Here is a 16,162-nt window from a genome sequence, read left to right on the forward strand (position 1 = left end):
GAAAGCAAAATTAAGTCAAGACCTCAAAAGGACTTTCCTGTAGAATAAGTAATAGCAGTGTTCAGATAAGCATCGTCTAAAACATTTAGCTTTGCTTGAATGCAATATCAGCAGCTGTAGCTGTAAAAAAGGAGTCTGCCTCTCCAGACCATGAAAGTAATTCAACCAGACATATTTCCTTTTATTTCCCACATTCATTTCCTTTTGCTTCTGATTTTTGAATTTCTAGGGTACAACACTAATTCGTGTGTCCCAGCTTTGCACTGCCACCATGAATGCAGAAAAAGATCCCTTTAAAAAGAAATTATATTGACATCATCTTATAATCACCGCCACTGCTGCAGCCAGACCATGAAGAGAAATTCTGAAGTTAGTGTTGAATGAGGTGTTGACCGGTCTTAGTTTTACAAGATCGATAGATGATAATAACACATTATCATCAAATGATTTTGATACTGTTCTTTTGCTTCTTCAGGTGAGAAGGACGCCGATTCTTTGAAGAAATTAGATCACGTGAAAATATTATTAAGCTTCAAATCCTGTCTCTCCACAGATGATGCAAGGTAGAGAAGGAGAAATTCAGTTGCCTGGCCATATGCATATAGTGCCACTTAAGCAACCTTGGGTTTCCCAGGCGTTTGCACAGGGCTGGAGGAGGTGACACAGGACACAAGGGATACCTGCACCTTCCAGAGTGACAGATGGAGCCCAGCTTAGAACATGGCAAATATTTAGGCAACTGAATGCAGACCAAGTGATTGTATTTACACATTAATAGCAACTACAACTTCCAGTAGTAGCAAGTACCAGAAGCAAAAAACCCCACCTCTTTTCAGATAATTACCTGTCAAAATTTTGTTTCATTTGTAAATCAGGAAAGCTTGGGTTTACCCTCAAGTTGAGATCCTGGCATTTCTAGCACCTGCCTGGTGCTCCTCTGCTTATCATTTCTGGTCATGGTCAGATGTGTTGCTGCAGTCATCCCTTTTGAGACCTTTACACGTTATCTTCCAAAACACAAGTCTTTGCCAGTGGAAAATGGTGAAACAGAGGAACAGAGCACAAGTAAAAATGTCAGGATTGTGTAAAATCACACTCAGGTTCAGGCAGTAGCCTCACACAAATGAGGCTGAGCACATGAAGCTTGCAAACAAAGCTATACCCATTTCTTCATCTTTTCTTGATGTTGGACAAAACTACCTGTGACTATTATATCACTCAGGTCCTCATTTGTGTGATCTCAGGCTATCTGTGCCTATAGAAGCAGATGACTAATGAGACTGGTGACTACAGAGCTGGTAACAGTCCACCCTTCAGTAATATTTTCTGATGTAGTATCTTCTGATGAAAAGACACTTGTGACCTTTTTCTATTATGAAGAACAAATTTCTCATTTACAATAGCCCTAACAATTTGCCAATATCCATGTCCCGGGCTTTGGTGAATGCCCTTTACTTATCGCATGACATCCTGATTGAAGTATCATCTTTCAGAATAGCTGCAAACAAATATCTTGAAGACTCACACTAACGAGGCAGCAGCATGAACTGGCATCTCCTGGCAGTTGTTCAGGCAGATGTAGTCACAGCCAGGATACGATTATTCTGCTTTGAATATATGCATTCAGCCCTCGGCCACAGTAGCCGGTTTTTCTTCTGGGGCAATACCTAATGCCGGATTTCCTCCGGAGCAAAGGGAGGACAGGCAGCACCGCCTCTCAATTGCCCGTCTCCTCTCTAGGGTAATAATCTTCTTTCAGTGCTGTGTGACACAGTTAGTCCCACAGCTACAGCAGCCTAAGTGCTTTTTATTTGCACTGCTGAGGGCTAAGGTTTCAAGCCTGCTAATGCTGAGTGACAGAATTGGTTTTTAGTTTTTTCCTCTGAAGAAAAACATTCTAGGAAATTGCATAACCTCCTTTGATCCTCTTGATAACTGGAATTTAAGGTTGCAAACCCACCCATTGAAAAGTTAGTCAAAGCCAACTGCTTACTGTTGAGCAAGCAGCCTGATTTGCCTTCTTGTGCTATGTGCTACAATCTAGTCCTAAATTATATAAATTACAAACTTTCTTCTTCCTCCAGGTCCATTCATCATTGAATGCAGAATAAAGATAGAAAAGGGCTGAAGTAAGGTTGCGTGTGCACAGCCACGAGTCCTACCTTTTGGATCTTGGTTATGCCAAGGAAACAGCTTTCCCTTGCTCTGTTTTAAAAATTGCATAGACCCCTTCAGCTCTGACCTGTTAGCACAGCTACAACCAAAGCCATCAGAATCTATTACCCTCTGATGTCTTTCCAACAGCACATGTGAAATACACTTCTTCTCCATGAACTTCTCACTTGGGAAATCTTCATCCACTCTCAGAGAGGTAACATTCCCAAGGGAGGCTAGGAATAAACAGGCATGAAGGCTGAGCTCCTGCCTCATGTCCTGGTCCCTTTAGGTGACTCAGATTACAAAACAAAACGAAACAAAGGACAACAAAACAAGAAATAGAGGAGTCATCAGCAACTCAGCGTCCATGAATTTGGCCTGTTTTGCGAGAGTGAAAATGGGATAAGCCCAAACACACAGGCTGCACAAATCCATCTGTGATGCGTTGTTTCAGGCTGCTAAAATAACTACACTTTCATCTAAACAGTCTCTTAGATTTCAAACTCCCTTTTTTTTTAGAATGAAGCAAAAATGTCGTGTTTGGGGCAACAAATGGTAATGTTTTGGGGCACATTAATTAGATTGAAGCCCTTAGGTGGAACCAAGTCAGTGGTGGCCCATTTTTAACATGATATGATGCATGGGAGACCTCCTACCAGGCTCTTAGAAGGCAGGTTAATAGTTAACAGCTTAAAGTCAAGTAGGGTTGCAACCTGCTCTTTTTCATGTAAATAAAGCCCACTTTTTATCTACTTGCCAGTTCACTAATGTAATCTTTATTCTTGAAACTGCTCATATGGAAAGTGAACGGTACCCGAACCAGATGCTGCTAAATATGCCAGCACAGCAGCACAGCATTTGTCCCCTGAATCAAAAAAATGTCTAATTCCCCCACAAACAACAAAACTTCAAAGAAGATCAAGCATGATTTACAGCACAGGGGTAGAGAGCCTTCCTCCCCATCTTTTGTCCATTTTCTCCATGGGACAGCACGCCATTCAGGCAAATCACAATCCCTTCTCGCCTGGGTGCTGGAGACCGGCTGATGGAGGCGGGGATGGGTTACATGTTTAACATTTGGCAGAATGGGACGATGGGGAGCGAGCCACTAAGCTGAGGCTGCATTTCGGCAACAGATGAAGTCTCTGTCTGGCTGTAGGGTGGTCACCCCGTTTCTGTGCCTCAGTCTTGTCAGCTGTTATTTGGGCATAATAATCTTTTAGCGTCTTTCGGACATGTAAGACTTTGTGCTTATCCTTACGGACAGAGCTTTACACGCCTTCTACAGAGGGCCTTTGCAGATCTAAGATGAAATAATAACAAACTCTTGCCTCAGTGAGAACTAGTAAATTACAAGATCAGAACTGGAAGGAAAAACTACCCTCTCGCAATCCAGATATTTAATGATGTCATCGGGTTAAAATTTTCCCCTTCTAAACACAGGCCCCTAGTGAGGATCTGAAGGAAAGCTGAACCTAGAAACCCCAACGATTTTGGGGGCTCTCCACGATGGACAGATGGGTTTCTATCATTAAGCGTACCCTCAATGCAGAACCAGTTTACAAGCCTGAAAACCGATGCTGCTTTACTGACTGCTTTTTTCTGCCTATTTCAGAGCACACTGCACGAGACGGGCTTCCTGGCTGAGCAAGGGGAGCAGAAGAGGACGGAGGAGCTGACAGGCTTGTTACCAGTGGCAGAAACTAACTTTGAGTCCACAAGTATTCCTCAAGAGCAAGCAAAAACTGCAACAAATCATCCATAAAACGCAGTCAAAAAGGACTTCGTTTAATTAGTGATATGTAAAGACTTTTGCATAGAAAAAAGGTTAACAAAGTAATGCATAAAAGACCGACTAGGTACAGTATTTTTAAAACAAATATTTTAAAGTATATTTTGCATAATGTTTAACATTCTCAATGCTTATTGCTTTCTCCACACAGCAGAGAAATCAAGTGCATAATAATACATGCTGTGTTTTATTTTTATTTTTAACTTTTTTTTACATAAAATCTCTAGTTCTTGACTGGATGTATTAAAATACTTAGGTTATTTTAAGTCACTGTAATAAAAAATGAAAGCAAACCATTTTATGCAGCACTAGTTGTCTGGGTATTGACAAAATAATTTACTCACATTCCCTTTAATACATTCATTTTGGTTTGGAATCAAACCCACATTACAATGTTGGCGTGTTAATAGCCAATTTAAAAATTGTCCCTACCGTAACTTCATTCATACCCAGAGTGATCGTTCTCCCAGAAGTTGATAGTGAAAAGAAGAGGGATCTTGCACAGAATTGGATAAAAGTAAATGTCCAAATACAGCTAAATAAGTTAATTTGAACTCTTACAACACTGAGTCTTTTGTATTGGCATGAATCAACTGTATCCAAGTGTGCACATTTTAAATAGGTGGTTACTTCTGGGTGCATGACAAATTCACTGTTTGTGCAGATACGAGCTAGCACCATATTTAAGCAATAAAAAAGGGTGCCTCAAGGCTCACAGGCAGTGCTGAAACGTTCATTAATCCCAGCACTGATAAGATAATTGCTTTTACCAATGCTATGCTAGATGTCACGATTTGGCAAGTCTGTACAAAGAAAGTGAACTAAGGAAGCGAGAACTAGGCCTGTCAAATTGAACATTCTTCCTCGGCAATCTTTTGGCTAAAAAACCCTCTCCCCTTCAAGGGCATGCTCTTTCCTGGAAAGGTATCCCAGTTCTGAAGTTGAATGCAGGATTTTGCCTCTCTCCCATACCATTTCCATACCTGTGCAATGTTATTTGTTTTAGCAGAACACACATATATATAATTTTTTTTTTATTTATTATTTTTTCAATATGTCAGGCACTTATGAAACTCGAACTCTTTTTCTAGCCTGGGGAGACCCGGTAGGTGTGATCCCTCACCTCTCTGCCAAACAAGGATGCATAGCTGGAGAATTATTAATTCTAATGTCTACGTATTTCTACGTATTTCCCAGGAAACCTCTACATGCCGATATGGTCACGCTGTTACGGAAGCCATTGCTGCTCCCTCAAGGTGCCTCCAGCAAAACAAACGGAGAAGAAGAAGAAGATATCACCCCGTGTCCTCTCCGACGCCTGAAACAAGGAGGATAGCGGTGCCATTCCTCGGCGGGCTTGCCGGCACCTCTCAGGCCCTTTGGGTGAAGGCGGCCGCTCGGCCGGGCTGAGCAGGAAGGACACGCCGAGTCCCAGAGGCTCGGGTGTGGGTGTGGGTGCGTGTGGGCACGTGGGGCTGTGTGTGCACGCGCGCGTGTGCCGAGGGAGAGGAGGGAGCCAGACCGGGAAGGGAGAGGGGGGACTTAAAAGGCTCCAACTTCAGTCCCCCAGGGTCGGTACGGTTTACTGCTGCCCCCGCTGCCAGCCTGCTGAGGGCTGGCGGTGGCTGATACGGCCAACGGAGGGGTGATGGCCGTCGCCGCAGCCACGGCGGCGGCGGCCGCGCTGGGGGAAGCATGGGGAAGGCGCCAGTGAAGGAGAGGGGGAAGCTCTGGGCAGCGGCCGTAGCTGCCGCCGCTGCGGCGTGAACGGTAGCCGAGAGGGACAAGAGGGAGGTAGAGAGAGGAGGGACGCAGGGAGCGACGCTGCCAGCGGAGGGGACTCTGAGGGCGGCGTCGGCGTGGGCGAAGGTGGCCGTGAGCAGGGCGGAGCCGTGGGGGGGCACGTCCGAGGAGAGTCTGCACGGGGCAGCGTCGGAGGCATGGAGTCCGTTTGGCTGCAGCAAAGCGGCCGGGAGGTGGTGAAAGGCGGCTGCCCAGTGGTGAGGGTGCAAGGCGTGGTGGTGGTGGGCCATGGAGGAGGTCATGGCGGCGGCTTCCCTCTGAGAGGCACAGGTGCTCAGGTGAGACACGAGTCTAACGCGCAGGGGGTCGGACGTGTCGAGACCTTCCACCGAAGTCAGGTACCTCGCAACTTCTGTCAAGCACTCCCGGAAGCCAATGCTCATGAAATCCATGGCCAGGGAATGAGCGTCAAAATAACCTGCAGGGGGAGGGCAAAAGATGCGTTGAGTGTCGAGCCGGCTTCCCAGCCGACATTAGGTGACACGGCTAACCCGGTCCTCGCTCAGCCACCGGATCTCCCATTTACGGGCTAAGATTTGCAACGCGAAAAGTTTGCTCTCTGATCTGTAAATGATTTGTGTGACCATCCCTGTAATGCAATAGGCTGCACTTGTTTTTGCAGACAATATACAAATGAAAAGAATTAAGTCCGTAAGTACTTGCGATATTTAAAAAGATACATGATGCCTCTCCTGAAGTTCCTCAGCAAGCTGCTGCAGTGCAGTATTGATCCTGCGCGCGTGTGTGAACAAGATGTTTATCCACACAAAGAAACAGGCTGGAGATCAGAGAGCTTGCATGTACTACCCTGCCTTTTCTTCCCTGCCCTGACATTCATCATAACGCTCTCAAACTATTTCTCGACACTGTGAGATAGTTGTTGTAACTGCTGCCGGGGTCCCATCTACTTCACAGAGTCATTAAGACAATATGACATACGGTGTTACTTAACTACAAACTAAAAACATCTTGTCATGACTCTGCACACACACAATAAAAAGCTTTACTGAGAAAACGTTTTATGTAATGCCATTGCTAATTTGGAGATGGAAGACTGACAGTCATATGGCCCATGAGGTATTTCAACAAACAGCAACTGGAGCTCCACAGGCTTGGGACAAAAAAGCATTTGGAAAAAAAAAAAATTGTCTTGTTAAATGCACATGAAAAGATATTCCCTTTCTAAAAGGGTCTAGCATCAAATCTAACTAGCGCTTAAGTTGCAGCTCATCAACCACAAAAACCTATTCCAGTTTTTTGAATTTTCTTATTTTAGTTTAAAAGTAGTTTCCTTGGGGAATAATGTCCTATCCACTCCCAAGCTGGTATGGTGTTTTTCCCTCTTGCTTTCAGTGAAAATTTTTAGGTATGCGTGACTATGATGTATGTTAGTATATAAAGATCAAGTGCCTTTATTATGGAGGAATGTGGCAGCAATACCTGCATTAGGCCTTGCACTCTCTGGCATGAAATAATCTCAGTCTTTCTGAAAAATGCTAGCACCTTAGATGGTTGTTTTCACTTTTATCGACTTTCAAGCAAGAAAAGAGCCTTTCTGTCGCTGCACACCCGCATTATAGAATTAACTTGGGCATATTTATAGATGTCACCCCAAATCCCCTGCCTGCTATATACCCTTTCTTGCCAAATTATGACAGCGATTTTGACACAGGCTGCCTTGCTCATCTGAGGCTGTACAAAACCCGAGAGAAACGCCGTCTCAGCCAGCAGATCGGTGAGCACGAGGGGTTGAGGACTCGTCTCAGCAAGCACTGACTCCTCGCAGCTTTTTTCCTGCCCGGTCCGCTGCAACCAAGCGATCTGTGGAAACACCACAGTTTGAGTGAACTCCCAAGAAACAAACGCCAGGCAGGCCAGTGGTGGCAAGCTAGCAGGGTACCTGCTCGGGTGCCAGCCGGCCTGGCGTGGGGACTGCCTCCGCGCCGGAGGCTCCAGGACCTCCTGCGACTTCAGAGGGGCTGACGTGCAGCCAACGCCGCCTCCCAGCTCTGGCCACGAGTCAGCCAGCCAGCCTGGGAGTCCTGAGAGCGCACAGCTCAAGCCAGGGCTTCCCGGCCTCCCTCCCTCCGGACTGGAGGAGACGTGGGGGATGTGGTTGTCACCAGCTTCCCCTGAGTCTGAGCTGCTGGCTCTGTGACAAGCCATCCCAAAGCCTTGGTGATCCTGGCTCCCTCTCAGTCTCCTATGGTGGCCGAGACATGAAAACAGAGGGGAGATGAGAGCTGGGACTCCCAGACTTGATTATGTTTTGATTTTGATGGTTATCTGTTCCAGGTTTCCCCTTTGCTTTTCTGAGAGAGACTTAAAATGTTGTTTCTTGTTTCTTTCCAAAACCGAAGAATATGCTCCACCACCGCCCACACGTGCACACGCCAGTGTTTTGTAGCAAATGGGAAGTCTCGGTTTTACTTCAGCTATCCTGGTAACCCACCTGCTCTGCACGCAGGACACTGGCTAAGTCATTTGAGCTATATTAACCCATGTTGCTGACCCAGGTGTCAGTCACCCAAGCTAAATTTGCAGTGAAGCTGCAATAAAACCACACCGAGGTCCCAGCAAGCGACTCGCTGTTGACAAACTGCTCCTCCCCTGTGCTCGCTTGCACGGTCAGCAAAAAGCCCTGGCCCCGGGCCAAAATAATAACTCAATGCGAACAGGAGACCATTGCCTGCACCTGCGTCAGGGCGGTGGAAACGCGGAGTCTGCACAGGACCTCAGAGGCGGCAGCCTGCCTGCCCAGGCAGCTCCGAAAAGCAGACAAGGGACAGGAGCCACGTCAGGTTTTCTTCCGCTGTGCCCACCTCGGGCTCAGCACGCAGAGCAGTGGCCGACTCCACCCCGACTTGCCCAGCCCCAGGCATTCCCCATCGTGGGTGTCCTCCATTTCTGCGTGAGGAGGAAGAGGATGAGCCCTCCCCATCCCTCAATGTAGGGGAGCAAAAGTGTATCAGGACCCGTTTCTCCCTGCTGTGCTAATAGCTTTTGCCCATACGAAAAATGATGGAATGCATTTTTTTTGCTGATCCAAAAAAGTTTCTGGCTCAGAAGAGGAGTTACAAAGTGGGAATAACTACACTTGCAAATAAAACAAACATCTGCCTTAAAAACACCCTAAGAAATGATATTTAAAGCTGTTACTTAGGTTGCAAAGTAAAACATTAAGCAAGCAGGAAACGCAGGCTTAAACTTTGCCCGGTACTAACTCGCAAACCTCTTTTTCTTAAAGTTTCTTAATCCGTGCAATGAGATTACTCTTATCTCTGGTTCAGAACGAGAAGATAAAGTCGTAGTATTTGTGAAGTGACTGGGTATTATATTGATGTGCCACCCACTACGGACCATGGTGTGAAAGGCGGCTGCGGGTACAAGCCAGCATCGCCTCTCCCTGCACCCCGACGCTTCATCCTCTGCTGCACCGCCCTCCGGCAGCCACAGGCACGCCGGTGTCAGCCGGGGCAGGGAGAGGCATGGCGGCGGTGGCAGACCAAGGAAGAGACCGCAGGACCTGGGACTGCTAACAAAATCCGGCTTGCCCGGCTGCAGCCGGAGGCCGGGGCTCTGCCAACACCTCTCTCTGCCTGGCAGCTCCCATCCCAGGCACTTCGTCCCCGGCCGCACTAGCTGGGCCACCCGATCTGACCAATTATAAAATAATCCCCCACGTACTTTTTTGGGGCGAGGAGGCAGGGGAAGGAGGGTTCCTGTTCAATTAGGCCTCCCGTCGGGTTCACCTCCTGGCCCTCCCGCTGTCGGTGCAGATATCGGAGGGGTGGGAGCTGCTGCAGCTTTTCAGAGGAACGATGTGCAGCGTGAAGCGGGGGTCAGGTTGGGACAGCTGAGCTGCACGTCGCGCGGGGAGGATGAAGTGAAACAACCACCGCTTCCCTCAGCAGCTGAGCGTTGCTCGCCCCGTGCACCAAGTGAGACAGAGCTTGTGGAAAGCCAGCGCGCAACCACGCAATTAAAGACGGCAACCATCACGCGCACGCACAGAGGATCTGAATTCAAATTGCACAAGCACGATCAATTCTGGCGTTTCGTAACTTTCAAGAGCATAGCTTTACCAACTCAATAGTGCTTTTTAAAGGATGTTTTCAGATATAAAAATTTACTTCTTTTTTTAATTTTGCACATTTTCCGAGGAATCAAGAGGCATGTCTGTTATACGAAGGGCAACAAAATTCCTTTCACCTCTTATAGAACAAATTACTCATAAATTTTAAGCTTAAATGGACTCCTAGCAAAAGCCTCTTAACACCTAGAAAATACGTATGTCAGCTTGGTGTTAATTTTCACAAATAACAGAATACCAGCCTTTCCTATAACCATTTGTTGTTAAGCATGCACTGATTATAAGTTGAATTCTGTAGTCGCTGTAAGGTACAGAGCGGAGCAGTAATTCTGTCATGGGCTAAAAACTTTTGAGCTTCATCAAAAAGGAAGACAGAGAGCAGCAGCCGCGTCTTTTCTAGCCTTTACCTATATGGCAGAATGAGTCAATGAAAAATCGGCTGGTTTCCATTGCACCAGTTTGAACCACAACCACAGTCAATGGCACGGGATGTGGGACCGTGCTTACAGCAGGCCAGCAAGTTTTGCACTCCAATAAGTTCCAAAATCATGACTATACAGCATATCTCGTGGGAGGCCGAAATCATTTGGCCTCCAGCCTTGGGACTGTCAGCTTGCACAAGCGAGGTATGCTCAACTCCCAGCAGCCGGCTGATCTAATGGGTCAGCCAGTGCAGCCCCTGCGTCATGCCAGCACCCACTACCAGGGAGCCACCCAGACTTCTGACACACAGATATAGCATATAAATATGAGTGCAGAGTGCTAGCTGTCTGCCTGTCTGCTTTATCAGATACCTGGAGCTGCATAGAGCAAGACTGGGTTTTGTTCGGGTGAATGAGACAGTCTAACCTGGCATTTAAAAGTCTTTCCAGAACAAAGAAAATACATAAACAATAATGAAAGTTCCTCTCCATCCACTTCCTTCGGTATAGCTGCTGGATAATGAGGTTTAGCATCGGTTTTGTGCTACACAATTGTTGCCACAAACCTCCTGTTTATGTTTGGTGTTTGTGTATTTGTTTTGTCTCCCTGTGCAGATTTCAGTGCTCTTTGGAAACCCCAAACAAATCTCTGACTGGGCTGCCTGTGAATGAAGCCTTTACTCCCACAGTGTTATGAAAGCAAACACAAGCCCAGGGTCAAGTGCTTCTTTTGTCCCAGTAGTTCTTTCCCACGAGTTCAGTCCTGCCATTAGCATTGATTTCCACTCCTTTAATCTGGAAACGCCTATCACAGCGCCTCAAAGCACTTTTTTCGCTGAGATTTCCCCAAATATTAGAAAAGAAACCGTCAGGTCCTTACCTTTACCTCCCGTCGCCTGCAGCATCTTCAGATGATCCACTGTCATTTGCAGTATTTCCGCTTTTTCTAATTTGGCAGATCCCTTTGAGATAAGAGACTCATATAAATAAAGGCTTACAAGTACTAGAAACTTTAATTTGATATACTTTCCACTGAGCACAGCCTTATGGTTTCAATTTCCCCTATCATTAGGACATTCTCAGCTTAATTCTTTCGTGAGCATCTGCCTCCCAGACTTTGTCTAAGGACTAATGCCGTCTCCTCTCTAGCAATACAAGCTGCAGCAGCACAATTTTGCTTTATTAAGGCTACAGCTCAGCATAGCTCTGGCCTTGAAGATAGTGTAGAGATTACATCTTCATGAAATGAGAGAAATACGTAACTTTCTGGACTTTCTTTTTAACAACAAACACAAATGGAGAGCTGGCAGGACAGGTCTGCACTGTTACCGATGAAGACCCTGCTGCAACATTTTTTTTTCTGCTTTTACCAGTAGGTGTCCCTGTGGACACACACCCAGAAGTATTCCTCTTTCTTAATCGCCTGTTAATTTTCGACATGTCATTTGGCTGCCGAATATTCTATTCTCATGCTCCGCTGAAAAAACAACCGCACAGTCCACAGTATTTTAAGTTAGCAAGAGGCCTAGTTTGCAGGGACATGAAGCTAACTACTGCGAAAAAGAAAGTTTAGCTCCTCTGTCAGTAAAAATCTTTTCTGTTACTGAGGGTGGCTCACAGAGCTACAATAGGTGCTGGAAAGGTATAAAATACAACTCAAAAGGTAGTACTAATATATTAATCTATAAATAAAACTATTTTGCATGGTAGCATTCCCTTCAATATCTGGAGCATGCCCAGACGACTGAGTTTACCACGCAGATGTTATTCCAGTGCAAGAGATCATCCCTTGGCATCAGTTAAAACCAGGGCTCAACAAGCTGCAGCCACCGGTGGATCGCATCCTGCAAGCCACATTTCTCTCTCGGTTATCATCCGGGCCGCCTCACTGCCATCGGCCCTCCTGCAGCCTCAGCCAGCTTCGCCCAGGTTGCACACGTGCAAGTTAGGTAAGGCTTACACCCTCCTCCACGGCCCCGCTTCGCCGGCCCTAATCTCTGCGAGGGACTCTGGAGAGCAGAGCTGTGATTTGGGGAGGGAGGGAAGGAGGGAGGGAGGCGGAAGTGAAACTAAACCTCCAACTTGGAAACTTCAGTGAGCTGAATGTCAAGGAGCTGGAAAAGGACTGATGACTTTGTCCTTGGCAGACTGCAAAAAAATGGTGGGGCTTTCTGAACAAAATACGGCGCGCGGTCATTTTCACACCAATACATTTTTTTCAATCTGCTTATTGCTTTCGGCGCTTTCCTCATACAAAGGTTGGTGCGTGTGTGAATTTTTGGTCAGAATTCCCCATTTTGCATGCGACTACATCCTGTAGTTTTCTCAGACTTCATCTTTTCCATAGACACAGTAGAAGCTGCCTCAGTGAGAGTGACTAATAGCTAAAAACTGCATGGTACTGGGTAATTTCCAAAGGCTCTGTAGGACTTGTTTTATAATGTTTGTGGTTTTCAAGAAGTAAACAATAAAATGGGACAAACAACTGTTGTCTCTTGCCCCTGTTTATCTAGCTGAAAATACCTCCATCACTGTTTTGCTGGAACCTACACAAGGGCACAGTTGCAACTACTAGTTATTAAAAGCATATTGCAGGTGATGCTCTCACCATGATTACAATACTTAAAACTTCTTTCTGGCCAGCTTTTGTTCAGACCAGGGACATAACAGGCCTAATACAGTGTGGCGCTTGCCACGCAGTTACCACTGACATTCAGCACCTCGCAATCCTGCTCTCAAATTTTACTTTCTGTTTTTTATTTTACTATTACAAGGAAGTCAGGTTCTTTATTTTCAGTTGGTTCCTTTCTATTGAAACGTAGTGTCAATCATCGCACATATCCATAGATCTTCAGATACATCCAGCAAAACAGGAACAAGGCTAAATACTGAATCAAAGCCCAAAAAATAAAAATCAAGATATGGAAAAGTAAATAAACAATTTAATTTGAATGGCATAAACAAAATGCCCTCTTTTACAGGACAGATTGTATTCTAAGCTTTTGGTCTGTAATTTCATGACCAGGGAGCTGAACCAAAGTTAGCTGGATCCTTCCAGCCTTCCCACTGAATACTTCCTCACTGAAAGTCTTCGAACGTATCACTGACTTCACTAGCTCACATGACATGGGCCTATTCCCTCTCCTAATGCCCTGGTTCTAAAGAGTCATTTTAAAACGTGAATAATCCAGACTGTCTGTTCCCTTTTCAGGAAAATGGATTGATTAGTTTGCAACTGAAACTATAGATTAAAAAATAAAGGTTTCTTAAACTAGGGGCAAAGGAGATTATATTTAAAGATTTAGACAGAAGGCTAATTGACACACAGGTTTGGGGGAGTTGTGTTGGGTTTGGCTTTTTTTTTGGAGTAAAGCGCATTTTTAACAAAACCACTACTGGAATTCATCGAAAGAAAAGAGGCAACATGAACATAGTTACCCTTAAGGGAAAAACAAGCCAAAGAATGGAAATGTTTTTCAGCCTTATAATGAATTATGTTTCTAATAGTTTCGCCACAAGAAAGCATTTTATTGAAATGCCTGCTTTGTGCCAGATCAGGACACATACAATATTATTTTAATGAGTTTTACAAGAGAACTAACATTGCCAGATGAGATACAGAATTAAAAAAAAAAAAAAGGGCTTACTTGTTTTTCAAAAGCAGTTGGCACAAGCCGCCTCAGCTCTGATAAACTGTTATTTATACGATCACGGCGCCTTTTCTCTATAATCTATTCCCAAAAAAACAAAACACATGAAGTTTATAAAAAATGTTGAAGGGCAAAATCACAGCATGCATGCAAATTGTCACACGGGAAAAGAATTAAACGCAACGTACCCCTCTTCTTTTCTTTCTGGCCATAATCTGAGATGTTGTTGTTGGGGAATTTGATCGAATGACAGAACTATTACTTTGCCTGTGAAACAATAAAAGTATGTCAGGGGTTGCACAACTTGACACTGTTCTTTGAAGACACCTTAGGTCACCATATTAAGTATGCATAGTCCCTGTCATGCCGTTTTCAGTGCTTAGAAGATATGCTTTGCACCGCACAGTATTTTTAAAGAGAGAGACATTTCATTTTTGATTGCCCCAGCATATATTTTGAATTGACAGAATTCTGACTCTGTTGACAATTGACTGTTGACAATTCTGACAATTGACTCTGTTGGAAATAAAGTCCCTTTCTGGAGACAGTTCACTGTCCAGCGCAGCGGATTTCGTTTTCGTTGCATATAAAGCCCTGCCTACCAAATACAAACTGAAGAACCAAGTCCAAAACCATGTGAACCATCTCTATATGCTAACAGCAGTGGTAAGTGCATGTATCTGATGCCACAACCTCTGCCTGGCCTGCTAGGTTTTGACATTCCTTCCCATTGCTGCAAGAGTCAATAGATGCTCGAGTACAAACCCAGTTACCCAGCTCAGGTGTGTTGCGTGTCCCGCATCAGGAGCAAAATTCAAAATCCACTTTTAAAACTACACTACCCACGAGTACGAGAAGGCTTTTATTTCATCATGAGCGAGCAAAAAAATCCAGTAGCTTTTAATACTCATTTAGCTACTGATGCGGACAGGACAGGGCTCCGGTGCATGTGCCTCTAAATTGGCAACACCAGCTCTGAAGACCAGCGCCGACCCCGCGGAGCTCCCAGGCCGTCCCCTCCTTTGGCAAACACCACGGCTCACCCTTGGCTTGCACGCGGGGTTTGCTGAAGTTCCCATTCAACTACTGTGGATCCCTGCTTACTTTCCACAGCTCATGTCCCACTGGCGCCGATTCCCTTAGGTTGTTCGGCCTGCTCAGGAGCTATTTTGGCAAAGATCTGATTGAAAATGGCAAATTAAGCGGAGCTAATGAACTGCAGCCTGGTGGCTCACAAGGTGCTCGAGTGCTCCGCTTAATTTCAAGGCTCGGGCAGCTAGACCACAGGGCAAATTCTTGGGGGGCTATCAACAAGCTGCTAGCTGACCTGGAGGGGGACAAAACCACAGCCCGCTTTGCACTCGGGGGGCAGCCCCCCACCCCCCGACGGGGCGGCCGAGTTTCCCCCTCGCTCTGCCCCATCCCGGGGCGCATCCCGGCCCCCACCGCCGCCCGCAGAGACGGCGGCCCCGGGGGGCGGGGGTGCCCCACTTACCCCGAGTAGTTGTTCTCACTCCCCACGTCTATAGTCTCGTCCATGTCGCTGTCTGAGGTAGTTTCCTCGCAAGGTCGCTTCATCGTGGGCACAGGACGCGGCGCAGGTTATAGCCGGGGTAGGGGCAGAGATAAATAAATCCGGGGGGGGTGGGGGGGGGAGCTCCGGCACGGCACGGCTCGGCTCCGCACCGCCAGCAGAGCAAACCCTCTCTGAGGCGCTTTCCCACGCCGCGGCACAGCCTCAAGCCCGACGGCCCGCCCCCGGCAAGGCCCGCCCCGCCGGGGGTGACGGGGAGGGGGGGGGGCCGCCCACCGCGGAGGCGCGGAGCGGCGCGGAGCGGCGCGGAGGAGCGGGCGGCCGCCCCGCGGGGGGCCCGGCCGCCCTCGGCCCACGGCAGGCAGGGAGCGGAGCGGGGCAGATGCTCCCGGCACGGGGCCGGGGCCGGGGCCGGGGCCGGGGCCGGGGCGCGGGGGGGGCGCGGGGCTCCGGGGCATCCTCGGGGCTCTTCTGGCTCCCAGCCCTCCCATGCCGCCGGAGGGGGGAGGGGGGAGGGGAGGGGAGGGGGAGGGGGCGGCCCCACTATCCCAGCCGGCATTTGGGGGGGGGGCCTTGCTGCCCCTGCCCCTAAGCCCCGAGCCGGATCAGCCCCCTGCCCCGTCTTGCAAAGGCCCCGCCGTGGCAGGCAGCCCTGGCCGCCGCTCCTGCGGTGCCGCGGGGTGTCTTGTAGGGCACCCGAGCATGAGTTTG

The 16,162-nt window shown here is 47.3% G+C and overlaps 1 protein-coding gene across 1 annotated transcript; it reads right to left on the bottom strand.

The window, feature by feature from the left end:
• Positions 1–5,416: 5,416 nt before the first annotated feature.
• HEY2 (hes related family bHLH transcription factor with YRPW motif 2) lies at positions 5,417–15,558 on the bottom strand. Its single transcript, XM_050893762.1, is given in 6 exon segments — positions 5,417–5,632; positions 5,635–6,170; positions 11,148–11,229; positions 13,915–13,998; positions 14,106–14,184; positions 15,413–15,558. Coding segments are annotated over 6 exon segments (1,005 nt in total). The 5' UTR covers positions 15,496–15,558; the 3' UTR covers positions 5,417–5,491.
• Between the last annotated feature and the right edge of the window lie 604 nt (positions 15,559–16,162).

Source organism: Gymnogyps californianus, chromosome 3 (genome assembly GCF_018139145.2).
Source record: "Gymnogyps californianus isolate 813 chromosome 3, ASM1813914v2, whole genome shotgun sequence".
Classification (NCBI taxonomy): Eukaryota; Metazoa; Chordata; class Aves; order Accipitriformes; family Cathartidae; genus Gymnogyps; species Gymnogyps californianus.